General features: G+C 37.4%; 1 protein-coding gene across 5 annotated transcripts in view; it reads left to right on the forward strand.

The window, feature by feature from the left end:
- WDFY2 (WD repeat and FYVE domain containing 2) overlaps positions 1–24,551 on the forward strand; it is a 191,217-nt gene that overhangs the window by 110,580 nt on the left and 56,086 nt on the right. For all 5 annotated transcript variants that reach the window (XM_073014359.1, XM_073014358.1, XM_007960447.3 and 2 more), the window contains one exon: positions 13,484–13,538. In XM_073014359.1, the coding sequence (XP_072870460.1) occupies positions 13,484–13,538 (55 nt within the window). The remainder of the gene's footprint in view (positions 1–13,483; positions 13,539–24,551) is intronic.

A 24,551-nucleotide genomic window follows, 5' to 3' on the forward strand; every position in this document is an offset into this window, starting at 1 on the left:
GTTTTATTGTCATTTTGAGGGGGCTCTTTGAGGTTTGTGTGAGTCAAAGGATCAGTGGATAAAAAATCAAGAGACAGACCCACATTTTAAGTGTGGGCTGTGCAACCTGCAACCAGGTAAGCCTCTGACCCTGAGATTTTTTCCTTAGTATCTCTAGACTTCCTCCTTAGTATCTCTAGACTTTCGTTTCCCTATCTAAAAAATGAGTCATCGTGCTAGGTAGTTTCTAAGACCCCTTACAAACTCTGAAACTCCACAAAATCCAAAACTTAACAACCAAAGATCCAGACTTCTTTCACCAGCAGCTTTCCTGAGTAGAGAAACAGTAATTGTCAGCCTCTTAACCATTAGGCTAAATATTATGATGTTAGGTGTAAGCAGTTTTCAATTTCAGCAGGCAACTTTTTGGTTCAGAATAATTTTCTCAAAAGTTTTGAGCTATTTTTTCTTTTTAAAAATAAATATCAGCAACTAGACTAAACTGATTTCATATCATTTGCTGTTTAATATTACAGCATAATTTTTATTGTGTATAAATGTTATTTAAAATATCCAATACCCTCTTTCACTGAAGGGAGGCACAGAATTCTTTAGCTAGCAGCTTCCTTTGTGTGATACATCAGTATCTGGCTTCAGAGTTTGGCCATGAGCAGGATATTCCCCATTCACTGAATAGCTTCCAAGAGCATCTGTCCTTAAGATTGTGAAATTGGCCAGAGGTGGTCTTGAAAGTGGTTACATCCAAACCTGTGTGTCTTTTCTCTTTTACCTTCTCCCTTCCATCCTCTTGGGAGGGATATTATTGAGAAGCCAACTGCATCTGCTTACTTGTAGTCAGTGTTGGGGGACTGGGGGTGAGGGCACAAAAACACGTTACCATCGGTGAGAAAAGATGATGACAGGTAAACCGTGAAGCATCCAGGCAGACTAGAGGGGCAGCAGCCAGACAATTAAACAGTTCATATGTGGAGAAACCTTGAAATTGCTTGGTTTTGTGTTTTATATGTGTAAACCTGAATTTGAGGAAGAATTTATAGGAAGAATTTGTAAACCTGAGTTTGTCTCTTTGTAGGTGATAATTTGGAATCTGGAGGGGCAAGCAGCTGCTGTGGTTGCACAAAGCCCAGTTATCTTTAGTTTTCTTGTTTCTGATGCTTCCATGTAGTGTGGCATATGCCTGTCTGAGAAATGTGACATGGGATTTCCTTATGGAGTTCGGAGCCTAGGTGGGGGATTTGCATTTGAAGCATCCCTTCCCCCGACTTTTTAAAATACATGTGGTCAGAAAAGATTAGGCTCATAGGCATTTGACCAGAGGGGAAAAAGGCACTTACTCTCTGGGTTCCTGGGTGAAACAATGTCCCATTGTTTGGTAGCCAGCGAAACAAACAAGAATCATCTTTGAACTCTGTAGGCACATTTGCAGAATCTGAAATGAAGATTAAGCAAAGCCTAACATCAAGTCAGTCACTGAAACCTGCAGTTTTCAAACTGTGATCTGTGAGATGAAAGCTATTTTCATAATAATACTATTATTTACCCTTCTCACTCTCATTTTCTAAGAAATGTCCAAATTGTATGCATAAGCAGGATGGGAATCTGTCTTCAGTTAAGCTACACATTAATGAGATTTGCTAAAATGGAAAACAGTGCCACTCTTTCTACTAAATTTTTTATTTTGTAAAAAATAGTTATTTTTTATAGATTGTTATTTATAGTAACATGTAATACATTTGCTATTGTTATTTTAATGAATTAATATTTAAAATTTTTTTCCATTTTAATTTAGAACATGGTATATTTTAATCAGTACCACCCACATAAATAAAAGCTCATCAGACCCATTAGTAGTTTAAGAGTAAAGGGAACCTAAGACCCAAAAGTTTGAGAACTGCTCGTTTAAACAAAAAGACAACCAAAGGGTACAAGTTCTAGGCCACTGGTTGTTTAAGTGTGGAGATAGCCATAAGTAAGAGGCATTAAGTATCTTAGAGGGTCTTTCGTAGAGCCATTCTTAAGGGATTTGACAGTTTACGGGGGGTTTTTTTTAGGGTTTTTTTTTTTTTTTTTTTTTAGAACAGTTTTAGGTTCACAGCAAATTGAGAAGAAGGTTCAGAGACTTCCCACACACTCCCTTCCACACATATGCATAGCCTTCCTCATCATCAACATCCCCTACCAGAGTAATATGTTTGTTACAACTGATGAACCTACATCATTAATGCCTCATTACCGCACACAGTCCATAGGTTACAAGTAGGGTTCACTCTTGGTGATGTACATCCTATGGGTTTGGACAACTGTGTAATGACTTGTGTCTACCATTGTAGTATTGTACAGAGTAGTCTTAAGTACCCTAAAAATCCTCTGTGCTTTGTGATGGCCATGTGCAAACTCCAGTTATGAAAGAACAGAAACTGACTTATCAGAAGAGAACAGTTGGTTGAGAAGGGATAATATGAACAGATTATTGCACTTACAGAAAAAAGTAGAGATACCAGGGAGAGGCCCTCAGCCTGCGAAATACAGAGGATAACTAGTACAGCTTCATTGGCCAGTACCTTTCCCATTATACTTTCTGTCTTTTTACAGTAAATCCTCTTTTCTAGTCGTCTGAGGTCCTTGCAACCAAAGGAGCCAAGTAAAACCTACAATAACACAAGTATGGAGATTATAAGGACCAGCACAGTTTTATGATTAAGACTTGGTTTTGATTCTGAACTTCTTGGTAGTCGAGGCAAAAAGAAGACTGTTAATCTTGAAGCTATATAATTTTTTAAAAGGCAGTTTTAAAGGTAGTAATGCTTTTCTAATACTGAAGTTAAATCAATCACTGTCTTATGCATAGAGGTTTTTTGAAATGTTAAAAATAGAATTACTTAGCTGGGTACGGTGACAAATGCCTGTAATCCCAGCTACTCAGGTGGCTGAGGCAGGAGAATCGCTTGACCCTGGGAGGCAGAGGTTGCAGTGAGCCAAGATCGTGCCATTGCATTCCACCCTGGGCAACAAGAGCTAAATTCTATCTCAAAAACAAACAAACAAACAAACAAAATTACCATATTCTAGCAATCCCACTTTTGGGTATATACCCCAAAGAATTGAAAGCAAGATTTTGAAGAGATGTTTGCACACTCCTGTTTCTTGCAGCATTATTCACAATAGCCAAGAGGTTAAAACAACCCGTGTCTATCAGCAGATGAATGGAGAAAGAAAAATGTGGTATATACATACAATGGGATATTATGCAGCCTTTAAAAAATAGGAAATCCTGTCACATACTATAAAGTGATGAACCCCAAGGACATTATGCTATGTGAAATAAGCCAGTCACAAAAGGACAAATACTCTCTAATTTCACTCATATGAAGTATCAAAAGTAGTTAAAATTATGGAAATAGAAAGAATAGAAAGGTGGTTACCACAGACTGGGGGTAGAGGAGAAGAAGAATTAGTGTTTAATGGATACAGAGTTTGTTCTGCAAAATGAAAAAGTGGCGGAATTTGGTTGTACAACAATGTGAATATACTTAACATATCTAAAGTATACACTTAAAAATGATTAAGATCATTTTTAATGTTATAGGTTTTTTACCATAGTAAAAAAAAAAAATCAGTCACCCTCATTTCAATTAATAATTGAGACACTAAATATATTGGACAATATCCTAGGCATTTCTTTTTTTTATCCTGGGCATGTCTAAAGCAGATATAGAAATAAATTTTATATGGAAATGCAAATGAGAAGTTTACTAATATCAGGCTTCCCAACTAGATTTCGCCTTTAAACCAACTTCTCTTTTATGGAGGCAGATGTAGAAAGAAAACACCTTTATCCTCAACCAGAAACATAGTACCTCTGTGTTCATGAAAATTTTTATGTATATATCTCTTCTCTTCAGTAACAGCTTCACACAGGCACACAAATAATATTACTTCAAAGCCATGTAATTTCGTATGACACTTCTGCTGGGTAGTTAAACCAATGACATTATTCTTTCCTTCATTTTTTATCACATTTGGGCCAAGTTAAGAATTCCTGTTTATTTTTTAGATGACTTCCCTGGATGGTTTGAAGTGTATTTTTCTGGAAGGAGAGAAAAACCTACATGGGAAATGTAACTACCATTTAGTTTTCTTCAAAAAATTGGATCTATCAAGTGTTACATCAGTTTTTATCTCTGATGTGCAACAAACATGACAAAGAATCAGTAGCAAATAATTGAATTTTAGATATTTCTATTCCTAAAGTAGTGTTATATTTTAAGAAATGAGAGATCATTGGCAAAGTTTCAAATAAGGAAACTCACAATTGAATTTTTTTTTAATGTGTAAGGTACTATGGTTGTATTATTGTAATTCTTGAGGATCTATTTCACTGAAATGTACTTAATGGGTGAGCAGGTGGGCAGTGCTTAGAACTGTATAGTATTCCTTTACCAGTGAAGATACAGCGTGAAAAGTCAGGGTGACCATGGTAACAGCGAAAGAACCAAGCTTACTGCTTTCTAATTAAATTTTTTGCTGTTCAAAAGTTCTTTATTTATTTTTTATTTTTTTTAAGAAACAGAAGTCTCACTGTGTTGCCTAAGCTGACCTTGAACTCAAGTCATCAAGCCTCAGCCTCCCAAAGTGCTGGGATTACAGCCGTGAGCCACTATGTCCACCTGTTTAAAAGTTTTTATATTTTGCAATGGCTGAACATTACTTTTAAAAAGAAAGGAAAAGAGACACAAGGGTGGTGGTGGGGTGGGGAGGGGGAACAAAAACTGACCAGTAAAAGTACTTGGCCCAGGGTAGGGGCTGCTGCCTTAACATGTACATGAAATTGAAAGTATCTTTGTGTGGGGTACAGATACTTTAAATTTCTTCCTGCATGTCTTAGTCTGTTCCTTCTGCTATAATAAAACAACTAAAGGTGAGTAATTTGTAGACAACATAAATTTATTTCTCACTGTTCTGGAGGCTGGGAATTCTAAGATCAAGGCACTGGCAACTTTGCTGTCTGGTAAGGGCCCGGGCTCTGCTTCCAAGATAGCACTTGAAGGCTGTGTCCTCTGGAGGGGGCGAACACTGTCCTCACATGGCAGAATTGATGGAAGGGACAAAAGGGGTGAATGTTCCCTTGAAATTTTAAAATAAGGTCCCTAATCCTATTTAATAACCTCTTAAAAGTTGCACCTCTCAATAATATCATATTGGCAGTTAAGTTTCAACACATGAATTTTGGGAGGGACACAAACATTTAAACCATAGCATTGCACCTAGGCCTTACTGTGCCCTGCCATGCCCACTTCTGTGGATGGAACCAGAAGCCGCAGCACTGATAGACCCCGTAGCCTCCTTTCCATTTCTTCCTGCTTTTCACAGAAAGATTCAAGACATCACTGAGAACTTGTGATGTGCAGGAAGAACCAAAGGATGACCAGAAAACAAAATTGTACCTTTCATTTAAAGAAAAAAATAAAGTCCTGCCTCTTGGCCTCTTACTTAGACTGACAGAAAGCTGAATAACAACTTGATTCAGATAAGGTGACCTCTGTTATCAAACAAGAGACATGGTATCTGTTTGGCAGGTGTATTTTTATAACCCAATAGAAAATAAGGACTGTTCTTGAGAAAAATGCCGCAAGAGCGTTGTGAATGGTATGTGTGTACATAGGCATGGGCCTTGCCTTCTACATTCTTTGACAACAGGGCATGCTAGAACCTTTTTTAAAAAATACAGTGTTGCCCAAATACAGTAATATTACCATCTGATTGACTTATTCTGCCAGGCTTGGTTTTCATAGGAATTTAGAGAGACAAAGAGGAGTGGAAAAGGCATTGACAAATGTACAAACAAGCTTATATTATTAGTTTTCTCCATTTTTATTCTTTTTTCCACCCCCAGCCCAAAGCATTGGCTACGAATAATGTTGCAGCTTAGTCTTCTTAAATAGTCTCTTTCTCTTTTCTTCTCTTTCCGTAGTTTGTTCTAAAACATCAAAGAACTCTTCTTCCTTTCCTTCTAAATCTTGGGAGTTAGGAGTGTAAGTGTCCCATGTAGCCAGGTACCCTATCCAAGATTGTTCAACTCACTCTGACTACCACATACCAAGATTTCAAATGGATTGGTAGTGAGCCTCCCGGGAGCTGTGAAATCACTGTTTTTCAGTTTTGGTCCAAAGTTAGCACCTGTCAATCTCCCTTTTTTTTTTTTTTTTTTTTTTAAATCAGAGTTTACCAAGTAATAGAAAAATGATCCCATTCACAGAAGTTACTATCACATAAATATAGAAATAATTTCAACAAATATGTAAAACAGTTGAAGAAAATTATAAAAATTGATTAATATACATAAAAGAAGACCTTTAAATCTCAAATCGTCCTGAATTTAAAGGTTTAATTCAATTCCAATCAAAATTGTTAATGTGATTTTTCTTTTTTGCTATTAAAAAGATTATTTATGTTCATCTAGCTACATTTTTCTTTAAGAAATTAGGAGACACATAGCCTTTATATTAACATATAAGTTGTATCTACTGTAATTAAATCATTCTGGTTCTGGCAAAGGAATAAAACAGGGTTAAAGAACTCCCAAACAGACTCAATTCAATGAAAGCAAATAAAAGATGGTAAAGCCCACAAGGCAGTGTGGATGGGAAAAGTTACTAAACAAATGGTGCTGGAGCCGTTGGTTTGCTTTTAAGAAAAAGATCGATTTTAATTCTCACCTCTTGTCTTATACCAAAATTAATTCCTGGAGCTTGAAGCAGCATTACATGTAAGTAAAGCCTTAAAAAAGAAAAAGAAGAACTAGAAGTCAGTTGACTAGACATTTATAAACAATCTATCAAGAAGAATGTTGTATGCTTAAAAGAATAGAAGTCATAAATGAAAATATTACTATATTTAACTACATAAAATGCAGAACTTCCCAGCATTAAGAGAATCTACTTAAATACCGTTTTTTAAAAGCAACAAATAGTTACGTGGAATATGACAGAAAAGGGAAAATATCCTTAGTCCATGACAAGCGTATGCAAATAGATAAGAAAAACAATAAAATCCTGTAGATAGAAAAGTAATGAAAGAGGAAATACTAAGGGCCAGTAAACATTTTGAGGTGTTAACATTTTTTTAATTCTATATTTATCTAAGTTGTAGTAGTTTTAGAATATACATATCAGCTAGAATTAAATAAAGTCTGCACTTTAGAACACTAATGGAAAGGACATAAATTGGCACAAACTATTTAGAAAAAATATTGGTAATATTCAGAGCTTTAGAAATATTTTTCCTTTGTGTCAATAATTTCATTTCTAGAAAACCATCCAAAGAAAATAATCATAAAAATACACAAAGATTATTCATAAGGATATTCCTATTTTTGTAATAAAACATTGGTGTCTTAGAAATGTAACAGACCAAATGCAGTAACTCAACGCCTATAATCCCAGCACTTTGGGAAGGCTGAGGCAGGCAGATTGCTGGAGCACAGGAGTTCGAGACTAGCCTGGGTAACATAGTAAAACGCCATCTCTACAAAAAATACAAAAATTAGCTAGGTGTAGTGGCTCGTGCCTGTAGTCCCAGCTACTCAGAAGGCTGAGGTGGGATGATGTTTGAGCTTGGGAGGTTGAGGCTGCAGTGAACTGTGTTCACGCCACTGCATTCCAGCCTGGGTGACAAAGCAAGATCCTGCCTCAAAAAAAAAAAAAAAAAAAGGAAATATAACAGTTAAAGACTAATTAGGTAAAATCCTTTATTGCCTTCCAATGGGATATTATGTAGTCGTTAAAATTCATTTTTTCAAAAAAATAGGTAGTGACATGAGAAATGCCCATGTAATAGTGTTAAGTTAAAAAGGAGAGCTACAAAACATCATCGACAATACTACTATTCCAATTGTATGTGTTTCTGTGTATATACGGGGAAAAGCTTGAGAACCTGAATTCGAATTCTTCAATTATAATTGTTCAATGTCTTCCAAAAGATTTAAAGAAAAGCTTCTTAATCCATTTTTTACAAATTAACTCTCATAGAGTACTTACTATGTGACAGGCACTGCTTTAAAATGCTTTTTTATAATAACTCAGTCTCATACAGTCTTATGAGGCTAGTACACAGAAGGAAAGTGAAGCACAGAGCTCTTGAGCAACTTGTCAAGATCATTTAACAAGTATGTGTTTTAGCTCAGATTTAAACTGGACAATTTGGTTCCAGTGCCCAAGCTCTTAACCACCATCCTTTGCTATCTTTAAGCCAGAACCCAATTAAGATAGCACCAAAATGAAAAGCTATAGACCAATAATACTCTTACATGTAGATGTAAAAATTCTTATCAGATACTAGCATATCATATCCAGTAGTGTATTAAAGGAAGAATACATCAGGGCAAGTTTGGATTCTTTCCGGGAGTTAAGAATGGGTCAATATCAGAAAACTGTTTAACAATAATCAATTACTTTTATAAATTGAAGGATTTTAACAAATTTCGTTTAACAGATATCAAAAACACATTCTGTTCAATTTAATTAAATTTGGCAGCTACTCTTAATAAAAATTCCAGATAAAACTAAAATAGCAGTGATTACCTAAACTTGGTCAGGGTTTAGGTAAGTCAACAACAAATATTGTGTTAAATGCTGCAATAGCATACTAAAACTTAATACATGTGTATCCCAAAACCAAGAGTTGTTTTCATTATGTGTGAGAAGTAATTCATTGGAAATTGAAATGGGGTTGGGGAAAATGCCATTTAAACTAGTAAAGTATTTAAGTACTTGAGTATATTACAGTTAACATATTATTCCTTCCCAAATTAAAACTTAAAAGATATAATGCAGTTTTAACTCATAATGCCATGGTTGTTTGTTAATTAAAAAAATAAAACATTTCAGTACTACAAAAGATTTAATAAAATTCAATGGCAGAATATTAGGAGAGAAAATACTGTCAATTCACATATTAAACAAAGGATAACTATCCCTAATAATCAAAGAATTTCTACAATTTAGTAAGACAATTACAAATGTAATAAACAAAAAGAGCAAAGGGTATGCCTGGACCACATCATATATACTGCGTCAGATTTTCTTGATTATACTTGTTTCCTGGGCTCTCTTGGCACCTTGTTCCACCCTGAGGCCTAAGCCCAGAAGATCTGGTTCCCCTGCTACTTCTGAATTATATGAAGCACGGCACTACAGAGCCACAGATATGACTTCCCTGGTGGCTGCAACAAGGCTAGGTGGTCCAACTTTCTACAAGCAGAGAGAAATTAGATTCATGTGGAGCTATGATTAAAATGCAAAGGGATATGGGAGACATCTGGCAGATAAATTCCCTCTCCATCCCTCCCTTCAGTGGATTTTTCCAAAACCTGGTGTTTCACTTCTGTCTGTCCAGAGACTTCCTGAATGCTGAGAAGCAGCTGGGCATCTTGTGAAACTCAGGCAAGCTTGGTAATGCACCACCATCTTTCTCCGCTTTGCTTTGCTTTACCCTCACTCACTGTTGCCGATACTGCACCTTCAAATAAAGCATTAGGCTTAAGCTTTGCTTCACGCTGTTTTTCAGAGAACCAGGCTACAGCAGAATTTGAACAAAAAATTCATAAAACAAGAAATGAATGAAAATAGCAAATAAACACAAAAAGTTCTCCAGCTCATAAATAGTGTAATGAACATAAACCACAATGAGATACCCTCTTGTTTCGCACATCAGTTTGGCAAAAATTGAAAAGATCAATAGCATTCAATGCTGATAAGATGTGGGAAAAAATGCTGTCAAATGAAGATGGAGGTAGGTGACAGAGTGCATGGCTGCATGCTTCCTGGAAAATAATATGGCAGTGTTTATTAAGACATTAAATGTACATGATATTTGAACCAGTGTCTCTTCTACATAGACATTAGTTCATATGGAAATATTTGCCAAGACCTTTCTCAAAGTATTGCTATAATTGTAAATTATAGCAGACAAATGGAATGTCCACTTAAAATGTGAAGTACTTGAATAAAGTTTGGCATATCCATTTTATGGAATATTATACAGCCATCAGAAAGAATAAGTTAGAACTACGTGCTTCTGGAAAATAGCGGTCTGGTGTACTTTAGATGAAAACAGAAAGTTACAGAATAATATCTATAATGTGATCCTGTTTTTATACAACAAAAAAATGTATATATGTTCATATATGTTTGTATAAGGGTTTAAAAAAAAGACGTGGAGGGATACGCCAGACTGTTAACATTGGTTGCCTCAAAAGGGTGAGATTGAAGGTGAAGACAATTGTTAGCTTTTTGCTTGTGTATCCTATATTGTTTGATGTATTACAGTGAGCATTAAAAACAACTAAGTGATAGGTGGGTGGACAGCTGAATGGAAAGAAGGAAGGATAGAAATAATAAAGAAGGAATAGAAACTATTTTATCCAAAATATTTCAAATGTGTATATCTTTGATCTAATTTGTTTTGAACTTTTATTGGTCAATCCTAAGAAAATAACTGCAGCCAAACCTTTACATTTTAATTGTTCATGAGTGTTAACAGACAAAATCTTTTAAAAACTCAATTTGGCCATATCTATCAAAATTTCAATGGTTATACTCTTTGATCCAATAATTCTACTTTTTGGACTTTTATTTTATAGAAGTACTGCTGGAGACATATAAAGATATAATACATTTAATGTAATATTTTCAATAAGGAAAACTGGAAACAAACATTCATCAATAAAGGAATATTAAAGGAATATTATGGCCAGGCCTGGTGGCTCACGCCTGTAATCCCAGCACTTTGGGAGGCCAAGACAGGCAGATCACCTGAGGTCAGGTGTTCAAAACCAGCCTGACCAACATGGAGAAACCCCATCTCTACTAAAAATACAATAAATTAGCCAGGCGTGGTGGCGCGTGCCTGTAATCCCAACTACTCAGGAGGCTGAGGTAGGAGAATCGCTTGAACCCAGGAGGGCAGAGGTTGCGGTGAGCCGAGATCACACCATTGCACTCTAGCCTGGGCAACAAGAGTGAAGCTCTGAAGCTCTCTCTCAAAAAAAAAAAAAGAATATTTACTGCATCCTATGCAGTCATCAAAAAGAATGAAGTTGATGAGTATGTACTCATGGAATTATATGCATGAACTGTAAAAAGAAAACAGCATTGCCAAGTAGTTTTAATGTTTTGTTTTATTATACATTATTACAACTGTACTTTCCATAATACTTATGTTTGAGAAATGGTATCACAAGGGATTTTTAGTGTTTATTTTTCTTACATTTCTTAGAGTAGTATATTGTGTTTCTGTGATCAAAAAAGTAATAACAAAAGCTGACACAAAATCTACATTTTCTCCATAATTATATGTTTTTATTATCATAGGAAAAATAAATGACCAAGAAATTAGGTTTACCAATGCATTGAACTGGTAATTTTATTTTTAATGTGTATATTAAATCCTAAATGCAAACCTCTATTAAGTTGTGTTATTTTATACCTTACGTTGTTTCGAAAGGAATTGTGGTATCTTTTGACCAGGCCAGAGAACCATTTCAGTATATTCAAAATAGCATGAACAATATGAATCCAGAAAACATTTGGCCAGATAGCAATTGTCTTTAATAAATTTATTTGTGTATGTGTCACGATATTTGGGACCCTGTAAAGTTGGGGGTCAGGGTTGAGGTCCTGTTGCCTGGGATTAAAAGTTGCTAGTGACCTGTGGCTTAGGCACCTCCCGGGTTTCCTTACCTACACTATAAGCACTTTATGGGCCAGCTACTTTACTTCTTTAAAAATTAGTCTGCTCTGGCCGGGCACGGTGGTGCACACCTGTAATCCCAGCACTTTAGGAGGCCGAGGTGAGCGGATCACCTGAGGTCAGGAGTTCAAGACCAGCCTGGCCAACATGGTGAAACCCCGTCTCTACTAAAAATACGAAAATTAGCCAGGCATGGTGACATGCACCTATAATCCCAGCTACTAGGGAGGCTGAGGCAGGAGAATTATTTGAACCTGGGAGGCAGAGGTTGCAGTGAGCCAAGATTGCACCACTGCACTCCAACCAGGCAACAGAGCAAGACTCTATCAAAAAAAAGAAAAGAAAAAAAAATTAGTCTGTTGTGTCCAGTTGTAGGTCTAACTCTTTCAAAACAAGAAGTGAATGTAGTGCCACTCCTTGGAGAAATAATGATACGAATTTTTAAAACAAGAAGTGAATGTAGTGCCACTCCTTGGAGAAATAATGATACGAATTTTTAAAACAAGAAGTGAATGTAGTGCCACTCCTTGAAGAAATAATGATATGAATTTTTAAAGTGACAAGTTGAATAATGTTATTACTGAGAAAATCATGAAGAAAATTCATTTGTAGATAAGCTTCTTAAAGGGGGCTGGAATAGAAAAATGAATAAGCAAAGTAACTTTATTGCCTTGTATGTTCTCTCACATCATCTCCTACTTTACCTTTGTGACATTTATCACAAAAACAATAAAATAATTATTTCCTTCTGAAAAATTACACAAACTACTAAACTCAGGAAGACCCAGATAGCAAGTAAAGCATTTAGGCATCTTTCTTCCCATCCCCCCTTTTTAAAGTTATCAAAGAAAAATCCTGGATGCTTCCAGATATTTTGAAAAGATTAATTGCCCTGTTTCTAAACTCAGATGAAGGTATCAATTTATTATACTTTGCTCCTTTCCTTATGTTTCATAATATACTCTTTAAGAATACCTGGATAGTTTTCATTTGAATGAAGCCTAAGGACTCAAAACCTGGCTGGATCTCATAAACCCTCAATCAGCTTCTACATACGGGTCACTGTATACACAGATGCTTGGGCAAAACAGCACACACTTACGTATCCCCACAAAGGGTATATATAATGTGCGATATAGAAACTGATATTTTCAGTAAATTTGACATTCAGGCTAATCTCATTACATTGAGAAGTGCCTTTGTGTGACCGTTATTTATTAATTACCTACTGTGCCAAGGTACTGTGCCCGGTTCCCTGGGTACAGGGAATGAGTAAGATGCAACCTTGAGATGCTTGTAGTAAGGGGAAATAAATTGCTAATCTTAGAAAAAGAATCTTTAAAATACCTAATTTATTTTTAGTAGAGAGTTGCCATCCATTTCCTTACTGGTTAGAGCCTTGAAAATTTTTAGCTTTGGCACCCTTGAAAGAAAAGTATTTTGAATTAGGTTTATCTTCAAAATTGACCAATATCAAGATGCTCAACTTGATCTGGTTTTCTTCTCGTGCATACACAAAAAGTCAACACTTATAAGGTAAAATTATGATAACTGCATTGGATCATAATTATGATTGTTCCTTTTAAAGGGATACAAAAATTCTGAGTTGATGGGCAAAATACTAATGTTAGATGTAATTGTCATGATAATTTGCTTTATTCAATCTGGTTTTACCAAATATAGTCCTTCACTTAAAGAATTTATTTTTGTTTAATATTTTTCTTTTCTTTTACAGGAGTTTATATTGTCAGAAGATTATAACAAGATGACTTCTGTGAAAAACTATCAAGGTAGGGTGTGAGAGGAATACCTTCATTACCCAGATTCTAAAATACTTCTTGGTGCTTTTCACTGCCACAAGAGAATACGTACTTTACAATCATCAGGGAAACAAAACAGAGCAACCTTTTGAGTGAATGTTATCCCTGTTTTTGAATTAAGAAACTGAGGCCCAATGAGGTTGGGTGACTTGCCTGGGGTTCTAGTTAAGTGCAGAGCCATATCAGGTCAGTGTGACTCCCAAACCCACAGCCTTTGTCTTCCTACTATAACACGCTGCCTTTCAACAGTACAGCAGGTTTAGAAAGTGGGTCCAGTAAAAAACCACCTTAATAGGACTTATCTTTAATGTGGTTAAATGTTTTAAAATGCTCAGAGTGTGTTGTCCAAGGGGAAGAATTGTGGTTTTATCATGTCTTCAACATTGACAGGCCATCTGCCAACAATTTTTGGAAGGGATTTCTTTACTCAGACTAACAGTGTTGTGGAACCAGAAAGTTGTTAACCCTTAGAGTCACGAGAATTCTCTTGACTCGCCTTTAATGAGAGGATGATCATCCAGCCTCTCCTTTAGTACTGCCAGAGACATAGGAACCATTATGATTTTGGAAAATTCTAAGCATTAAGTTCTTTAAGATTTGGGGCTAAAATTTATTTCTCTTTATTCTTTAATTTTCTCACATATCATTCATCAAATATTTATTGAGTGTCTATTATGTTCTGGTAACAGAGTTGCAATAGTGAACCAGACATGTATAGTATCTATGTATAAGCAGTTTATAATCATGGAGAGGATGCAGATGGCCATTAAAACATTGTGTGATAAGTGATATTGGTGTTTGCTTAGCCTGTTGGACCTACAGAAACTGAATACAATCTCTCTTACACATGACAACCTTTCAATTATTTTAAAACAACAGTGAAAGTTTCTACCCCTTCCCTTCTGTCTCCTGTTTCAATCTGCAGTGTTTTGCTCTCACTTCTCTTTTCCAGGCTATATATTTTATATCTCTAATTTTTATTTTACGTTATGTGAGTCTTTATTCTTTAAAACAGTTTTTACATGTATTCTGTAAATATGGACAATTGTTTTTTATCAAGTTTTAAAAATACATTACTTAACAAAAAATTTTTTTAATTGGCTTGGTCGCATATTTGGGATATCATTTGGTACCTTTAGGACCATTTAAAAATACAATACCTTGTGGTAGGTAACCTTTAAGATAGTTCCTAATGATCATTGCCTCCTGGAATTTACCCTGTACCTCTAGTGTGGGCTTGACCTAGAATATGGCAAGTGATGAATATCACTTCTGAGATTAGGTTACAAAGATACCAAAACTTCCACCTTGCTTGCCCACTCTGCACTTTTGTGTGCTTGCTCTGATGAAAGCCAGCTGCCATGTTGTGAGCTGCCCTGTGGGGAAGCCCATGTGCTGAGGAACTGAGGGAGGCCTTCTCAATAGCCAGTAAGGAACTGATATCCTAATTTAACAGCCCACAAGGAACTGAATCCAGCCAGTACTATGTGAGAGAGTTTGGAAGCAGATTCTCCCCCGTCAAGCTTTCAGATGAGACCACAGTTCCATTCCACACCTTGATTCCATCCTGTGAGAGACTTTATGACAGAGGCATGCAGCTAAACTGCACCAATATTTCAGACTCTGAGATAATTAACATTTACTGTTTTAAGGCACTAAGTTTTGGGGTAATCTGTTACACAGCAATAGGTAACTAATACATGCATGTAATCTGATAAGTACAAAATTATATTCTCTCTTTTCCTCAGTGCTGTTCTTATATAGGGTGAATTTCTGGCAGCCGTTTTACACTGTGGGCTCATGTGGAGCAGTCAACTCATGCTCCTCCACAGTTCTCACTTGAATTGTTGTTGTTGTTGTTGTTTTAGTTCTTTTTTTAATTTTTTATTTTTATGGGTAGATAGTAGGTGTATATATTTATGGGGTACATGTGACATTTTGATACAGGCATGCAATGCATAATCACATAAGGGTAAGTGGGGTATCTATTGCCTCAAGTATTTATCCTTCATGTTACAAACAATCCAATTATACTCTTTTAGTTATTTTAAATTGTATTATTTTTAAGCTGTATCTTCAGTACTTTTGAAGCTGTTTCTTGTTTTTATTTTTGTTTTTAAAATAAAAACTAAATGCTGCACTTAACATCCTGTTACTCACAATCTCATTTTATTTAGCCTATCACCTCAACTTACCAAGATACTTAGAAATCCCAGTTGTCATTAAATATATTAATTTCTGCTTAATTTTGTGTTTTTCTTAAATGTATAAGCATAACATGCCATTTCCTATGTCTTTGTTAAAATAATGATTGGCCTCACGGGTATATGTATAATGAGCATATCACTAGAAACTTCTCTTCATATGCCATTATTCTTTGAGTCTCTTAATATTTCATATAAGTTCATTTTATCTACAGAGGATTACAAAAAAATTGATAACTAGAATACTATGGAAACCTATTCTCCACAAATACCTGGAGATAATGTTAAAATTACACTTCTTGTTGGTTTTGTCATTCTTCTTAATACAATACTAGACTCATGGGAGATACAAATAAAAAAATTTCTATGAGCCAGAACCAAAGAGAGAACTAAAACTCAGAGTGATATACATACAATCTGTCATTGCAGCTATCTTGGGGAGATGGAGAACCAGTAAGAGATAGATACTTGTGTATGAACATGCACTTGGGGACAAGAAATAAGGCCCAGGGCCTGAGTGAGATGAAAAATTGGAACTGAGATTTCCATAAAAGGCTGAATCTCATAAAGGACTGTACCCCATAAAAAGAGGAACAAGACTTTCCACTAATTGGCCCTGAAGACCACAGGGAAATTTATTCCTGACCCCAGCTCTGGATAGAGGATGGAATTTTACCTTGATAAATCAAAACCTGAAATGAAAACTTTTGAGTTTGGAATATAAATTTTAACCGATTGTAACATGCTGGAACTCCATGTTAAGAAATTAACATAAAGTGGGTCCTTGGCCAATAAGATACCACGGTTACTTTCTAGAAACAAATGCAGGCTCTTTTCAGTGAGACAAATTGCACAAAGGCCCTACAACAAAAACAAGCACTGCTTAAGATGAATTCTTCATTTTTTTTTAATTGTAAAACTAACAAGCAATCAATCTACTATGAGTAAATATTAGCAGATATCACAAACAGGATGATTAGAGTACCAAGAATCTTAGATAATAATCAGCAAAGCGAAAGAAGCCATAACACAGTATGTTAAATGATTGAAGAAAAAAGTTTCAGAAACAACAAGGAAATAAAATGATTATGGAAAAAAATGGAGATTTTTAAGAGAACCAAATAGAACTTTTGGATAGGAAAAATATAGTCATTGAAATAAAAAATCAGTGGGTAGATTAGATTTATTAGACACAGACAAATTAGTGGAGTGGCAGATGGATTCGATGTCCACAGAACAACATTTTTAAAGCTTTTTTTTTTTTTTTTTTTGGTGACAGGGCCTCACTCAGTCGCCCAGGATAGAGTGCAGTGGTGTGATCTAAACTGACTGCAACCTCTGCCTCCTGGTCTCAAGCAGTCCTCCCACCTCACCTCCCAAGTAGCTGGGACTACAGGTGTATGCCACCACACCTGGCCAAGTTCTATATTTTTTGTAGAAATGAGGTTTTGCCATATTGCCCAGGCTGGTCTCAAACTCCAAAGCTCAAGCAATCCACCAACCTTGGCCTCCAAAAGTGCTGTGATTATAGGCAAGAACCACTGTGCCCAGCCGATTTTTAAAGTTCTAAAAGAAGAAAAAACTTCCAAGATAGACTTATATACCCAGAGAAAATATCTTTCAGAAACTTAAGTAAAATAAACATTTTTTTGGACACACAAAAACAGAAAAAAATCATCATTCATAGACCTTCACTAAAAGAAATGTTAAAGGAAGTCTTTCAGGGAAAAAGAAAATGATGCCAAAAGAAACTATATGTCTACTCAAAAGAAAGAACAGTTTTAAAAATGGGAACTGAAAGGTTTTTTTTCATATCTTATATGAATCTCTTTAAAAGACAATTGACTTTTAAGTTAAAGACAAAGTAGCAAGGGGTTAATAATATATGTAAATTAAAATGTGCAACAATAGTACAAAGGCCAGAGAAATGGAAGCATACTATTGTAGGTTCTAGAATACTATACATGAAGAAGTATAATAGCACTTGGAGGAAGACTGTGGTAAGTTAAAGATATATACTATTAACCCTAAAATGACTTTTTTTTTTTTTTTTTTTTTGGAGACAGAGTCTTGCTCTGTCACCCAGGTGAGAGTGTGAAGCGGCACAAGCAATTGTGGGCACCCCCCAGGTTCAAGCGATTCTCCTGCCTCAGCCTCCCAAGTATCTGAGATTACAGGCACCTGCCACCACACCCAGCTACTATTTGCATTTTTAGTAAGACAGGGTTTCACCACGTTGGCCAGGCTGGTCTCGAGCTCCTGACCTCAGGTGACCCACCTGCCTTGGCCTCCCAAAGTGCTGGGACAGGTGTGAGCCACCGCTCCTGGCCCAAAACAACTATTAAAATAACAAATTGAGGACCAGGGACAGCAGCTGACACCTGTGATCCCAGCACTTTGGGAAGCTGAGGTGGAGGATCCTTTGAGCCCAGGAGTTTGAGACCAGCCTGGGCAACACAGCAAGACCCCATCTCAAAAAAAAAAAAAGATTAATTAGCTTGTAGTCTTAGCTACTAGGGAGGCTGAGGTGGGAGGGTTTTTTCAATCCAGGGGTTCGAAGTTACAGTGAGCTGTGCCTGCACCATTGTACTCTAGCCTGGGTAACAGAGCAAGACTCTGTCTCTAAATAATAAAATAAATAGCAAATCAAAAAATGACAGCTAATAGGCAAACCAAGGAGATAAAGTAGAATCATATAGTAATTCCCAATTAAAAAAAAAAAAGCAGACTAAGAGGAAAAAGGGTGTAAAGAACAGGTGGAAAAATATAAAACAACACTGTAGTAGATTTAAACCTAACAATGTCGGTAATCAGATTAAAAATAAATAATCTAAAGGCAATTAAAAGGCAGTTAACATCAGATTGAGTGAAAGATGAGACCCAAATATAAACTATAAGAAGTGTGTTTTACATATAAAGACACAAATAGGTTAAAAGTAAAAGGATGGAAGATGATATACAATGAGAATACTAGTAAAAGAAAACTGGAGTGACTTTTTAAATATCAAAGTAGATTTCAGAGCAAAGAACATTACCAGGGTTAAAGAAGGTATCATGAGGGCCAGTCCACCAGAAGACCATAGCAATCTTAAATGTTTGTGCATCTCATAACATGGTTTTGAGATATGTGACCCAAAAGCTGATGAAACTTTAGGGAGAAATAGGTACAAATTATAGTTAGAAATTTTAATACTTTCAATAATTTATTGAAGATATTAATTGGTAGAATAGTAGGCAGAGAATCAGTAAAGTACAGCAGACTTGAACAAAACAGTCAACAAACTTGCTCTCATTGACATCTGTAGAACATTCTGTCCAACTAAAGTCTGTTTTATTTATACATTATTTTTAAGTACATGGAGAATATTTATCAAGACAGACAATATTCTAGGCCATAAAATAAATCTCAGCAAATTTGGAAGGATTTAAGTCATGCAAAGTATGTTCTCTGATCAAAATGGAATTGAAGTAGGAATCAATAACAGAAAAATCTCTGGGACAGGTGCAGTGGTTCACACCTGTTAACCCAATGCTTCTGGAGAGGGGAAGATCACTTGGGGCCAGGAGTTGAAGACTGGGCAACATAGCAAGACACTGTTTCTATTTTAAAAAAATGAAAAAGGCTGGGCGTGGTGGCTCACGCCTGTAATCCCAGCACTTTGGGAGGCCAAGGCAGGTGGATCACCAGAGGCTGGGAATTCGAGACCAGCCTGACCAACATGGAAAAATCCCGTCTCTACTAAAAATGCACAAAATTAGGCAGGCGTGGTGGCACATGCCTGTAATCCTAGCTACTCAGGAGGCTGAGGCAGGAGAAATGCTTGAACCCCGGAGGCAGAGGTTGTGGTGAGCCAAGATTGCGTCATTGCGCTCCAGCCTAGACAACAAAAGCAAAACTCGGTCTCTGAAAAAAAAGAAATTGAAACAAGGCAGTGACTCATGCCTGTAATCCCAGCACTTTGGGAGGCCAAGGCAGGTAGATCACCTGAGGTCGGGAGTTCAAGACCAGCCTGACCAACATGGAGAAACCCCATTTCTACTAAAAATACAAAATTAGCCAGGCATTAGTGAGCCGAGATTGCGCCATTGCACTCCAGCCTGGGCAACAAGAGCAACATTCCATCAAAAAAAAAAAAAAAAAAAAAAAAAAAAGAAAAAAAAATGAAAAAAATTGGCTGAGCATGGTGATGCACACCTGTAGTGTTAGCTACTCAGGAGGCAGAGGCTGGAGGATTGCTTGAGCCCAGGGCTTCAAGATTGCAGTGAGTTATCACAGTGCTACCATACTCTACCCTGGGCAACGGAGCAAGACCCTGTCTCTTAAAAAAAAAAAAAAAAAAAAAAAGGAAAGGAAAAAGAAAGGAAAGACCAATCTCTGGAAAATCCCTAAATATTTGGAAGCTAAATGACACACTTCTAAATCACTCATGAGTCAAAGAAGAAGTCAAAATAGCCGGGCGCGGTGGCTCAAGCCTGTAATCCCAGCACTTTGGGAGGCCGAGACAGGCGGATCACGAGGTCAGGAGATCGAGACCATCCTGGCTAACACGGTGAAACCCCATCTCTACTAAAAAAATACAAAAAAAAAAAAAACTAGCCAGGCAAGGTGGTGGGCGCCTGTAGTCCCAGCTACTCGGGAGGCTGAGGCAGGAGAATGGCGTAAAACCCAGGAGGCAGAGCTTGCAGTGAGCTGAGATCCAGCCAGTGCACTCCGGCCTGGGTGACAGAGTGAGACTCCAAAAAAAAAAAAAACAAAAAGAAGTCAAAATAGAAATTGGAAAGTATTTTGAACTGAATAAAAATGCAAACAAGATGGCCAAATCAGAACAGCTCCAGTCTACAGCTCCCAGCGTGAACGACGCAGAAAACGGGTGATTTCTGCATTTCCGACTGAGGTACTGGGTCATCTCATTGCAGCTTGTTGCACAGTGGGTGCAGCCCACGGAGTGTGAGCCAAAGCAGGGTGGGGCATCACCTCACCCGGGAAGTGCAAGGGGTCGGGGAATTCCCTTTCCTAGCCACGGGAAGCCGTGACAGACAGGACCTGAAAAATTGGGACACTTCCACCCTAATACTGTGCTTTTCCAATGTTCTTAGCAAACAGCACACCAGGACATTATATCCCATGCCTGGCTCGGAGGGTCCCACACCCACAGAGCCCCGCTCACTGCTAGCACAGCAGTCCAAGATCGAACTGCCGGGCGGCAGGGAGGCTAGGGGAGGGACATCTGCCATTGCTGAGACTTGAGTAGGTAAACAAACCAGCCGGGAAGCTCAAACTGGCTGGAATCCACCCTAGCTCAAGGAGGCCTGCCCGCCTCTGTAGACTGCACCGCTGGGGGCAGGGCGTAGCTGAACAAAAGGCAGCAGAAACTTCTGCAGACTTAAACATCCCTGTCTGACAGCTTTGAAGAGAGTAGTGGGGTCCCAGCATGGAGTTCGAGATCCAAGAATGGACAGACTGCCTCCTCAAGTGGGTTCCTGACCCCTGAGTAGCCTAACTGGGAGACACCTCACAGTAGGGGCCAACTGACACCTCACACGGCTGGGTACCCCTCCAAGACAAAGCTTTCAGAGGAAGGATCAGGCAGCAACATTTGCCATTCTGCAATATTTGCTGTTCTGCAGCCTCCACTGTGATACCCAGGCAAACGGGGTCTGGAGTGGACCTCCAGCAAACTCCAACAGACCTGCAGCTGAGGGTCCTGACTGCTAGAAGGAAAACTAACAAACATAAAGAACATCCACACCAAAACCCCATCTCTGGCTCACCATCATCAAAGACCAAAGGTAGATAAAACACCAAAGATGGGGAGAAACCAGAGCAGAAAAGATGAAAATTCCAAAAATCAGAGTGCCTCTTCTCCTCCAAAGGAACGCTGCTCCTCACCAGCAATGGAACAAAGCTGGACAGAGAATGACTTTGACGAGTTGACAGAAGTAGGCCTCAGCAGGTCAGTAATAACAAACTTCTCTGAGCTAAAGGAGGATGTTCAAACCCATTGCAAAGAAGGTAAAAACCTTGAAAAAAGATTAGATGAATGGCTAACTAGAATAAACAGTGCAGAGAAGACCTCAAATAACCTGATGGAACTGAAAACCATGGCACGAGAACTACGTGACGCATGCACAAGCTTCAGTAGCCGATTCAAGCAAGTGGAAGAAAAGGGTATCAGTGACTGAAGATCAAATGAATGAAATGAAGTGAGAAGAGAAGCTTAGAGAAAAAGAGAGTAAAAAAGAAATGAACAAAGCCTCCAAGAAATATGGGACTATGTGAAAAGACCAAATCTACGTCTGATTGGTGTACCTGAAAGTGACAGGAAGAATGGAACCAAGTTGGAAAACACTCTTCAGGATATTATTTGGGAGAACTTCTCTAACCTAGCGAGGCAGGCCAACATTCAAATTCAGGAACTACAGAGAACGCTACAAAGATACTCCTCAAGAAGAGTAACTCCAAGACACGTAATTGTCAGATTCACCCAAGTTGAAATGAAGGAAAAAATGTTAAGGGTAGCCAGAGAGAAAGGTCAAGCTACCCACAAAGGGAAACCCATCAGACAAACAGCAGATCTCTTGTCGGAAACTCTACAAGCCAGAAGAGAGTGGGGGCCAATATTCAACATGCTTAAAGAAAAGAATTTTCAACCCAGAATTTCATACCTAGCCAAACTAAGCTTCATAAGTGAAGGAGAAATAAAATCATTTACAGACAAGCAAATGCTGAGAGATTTTGTCATCACCAGGCCTGCCCTACAAGAGCTCCTGAAGGAAGCACTAAACATGGAAAGGAACAACTGGTACCAGCCACTGCAAAAAGATGCCAAATGGTAAAGACCATTGATGCTAGGAAGAAACTGCATCAACTAACGAGCAAAATAACCAGCTAACATGATAATGACAGGATCAAATTCACACATAATAATATTAACCTTAAATGTAAATGGGCTAAATGCTCCAATAAAAGACACAGACTGGCAAATTGGATAGAGTCAAGACCCATCAATGTGCTGTATTCAGGAGACCCATCTCATGTGCAGAGATACACATAGGCTCAAAATAAAGGGATGGAGGAAGATCTACTAATCAAATGGAAAACAAAAAAAAGCAGGGTTTGCAATCCTAGTCTCTGATAAAACAGACTTTAAACCAACAAAGATCAAAAGAGACAAGGCCATTACATAATGGTAAAGGGATCAATACAACAAGAAGAGCTAACTATCCTAAATATATATGAACCTGATACAGGAGCACCCAGATTCATAAAGCCAAGTCCTTAGAGACCTACAAAGAGACTTAGACTCCCACACAATAATAATGGGAGACTTTAACACCCTACTGTCAACATTAGACAGATCAACGAATCAGAAAGTTAACAAGGATATCCAGGACTTGAACTCAGCTCTCCACCAAGGGGACCTAATAGACATCTACAAAACTCTCCACCCCAGATCAACAGAATATATATTATTCTCAGCACCACATCACACTTTTTCCAAAATCGACCACATAGTTGGAAGTAAAGCACTCCTCAGCAAATGTAAAAGAACAGAAACTATAACAAACTGTCTCTGAGACCACAGTGCAATCAAATTAGAACTCAGGATTAAGAAACTCACTCAAAACCACACAACTACATGGAAACTGAACAGCCTGCTCCTGAGTGACTACTGGGTACATAACGAAATGAAGGTAGAAATAAAGATGTTCTTTAAAACCAATGAGAACAAAGACAAAACATACCAGAATCTCTGGAACACATTTAAAGCAGTGTGTAAAGGAAAATTTACAGCACTAAATGCCCAGAAGAGAAAGCAGGAAAGATCTAAAACCAACACCCTAACATCACAATTAAAAGAATTAGAGAAGCAAGAACAAACACATTCAAAACCTAACAGTAGACAAGAAATAACTAAGATCAGAGCAGAACTGAAGGAGACAGAGACACATAATACCCTTCAAAAAAATCTATGATTCCAGGAGCTGTTTTTTTGAAAAGATCAACAAAATCGATAGACTGCTAGCAAGACTAATAAAGAAGAAAAGAGAGAAGAATCAAATAGATGCAATAAAAATGATAAAGGGGATATCATCACCGACCCCACAGAAATACAAACTATCATCAGAGAATACTATAAACATCTCTATGTAAATAAACTAGAAAATCTAGAAGAAATGGATAAATTCCTGGACACATACACCCTCCCGAGACTAAATCAGGAAGAAGTTGAATCCCTGAATAGACCAATAACAGGTTCTGAAATTGAGGCAATAATTAATAGGCTACCAACCAAAAGAAGTCCAGGACCAGACGGATTCACAGCTGAATTTTACCAGAGGTACAAAGAGGAGCTGGTACCATTCCTTCTGAAACTCTTCCAATCAATAGAAAAAGAGGGAATCCTCCCTAATTCATTTTATGAGGCCAACATCATCCTGATACCAAAACCTGGCAGAGACACAGCAAAACAAGAGAATTTTAGACTAATATCAATACAAAAATCCTCAATAAAATACTGGCAAACTGAATCTAGCAGCACATCAAAAAGTTTATCCACCACGATCAAGTAGGCTTCATCCCTGGGATGCAAGGCTGGTTCAACCTACGCAAATCAATAAACGTAATCCATCATATAAACAGAACCAAAGACAAAAACTACATGATTATCTCAATAGATGTAGAAAAGGCCTTTGTCAAAATTCAACAGCGCTTCATGCTAAAAACTCTCAATAAACTAGGTATTGATGGGACGTATCTCAAAATAATAAGAGCTAT

Source organism: Chlorocebus sabaeus, chromosome 3 (assembly GCF_047675955.1).
Source record: "Chlorocebus sabaeus isolate Y175 chromosome 3, mChlSab1.0.hap1, whole genome shotgun sequence".
NCBI classification, from domain to species: domain Eukaryota; kingdom Metazoa; phylum Chordata; class Mammalia; order Primates; family Cercopithecidae; genus Chlorocebus; species Chlorocebus sabaeus.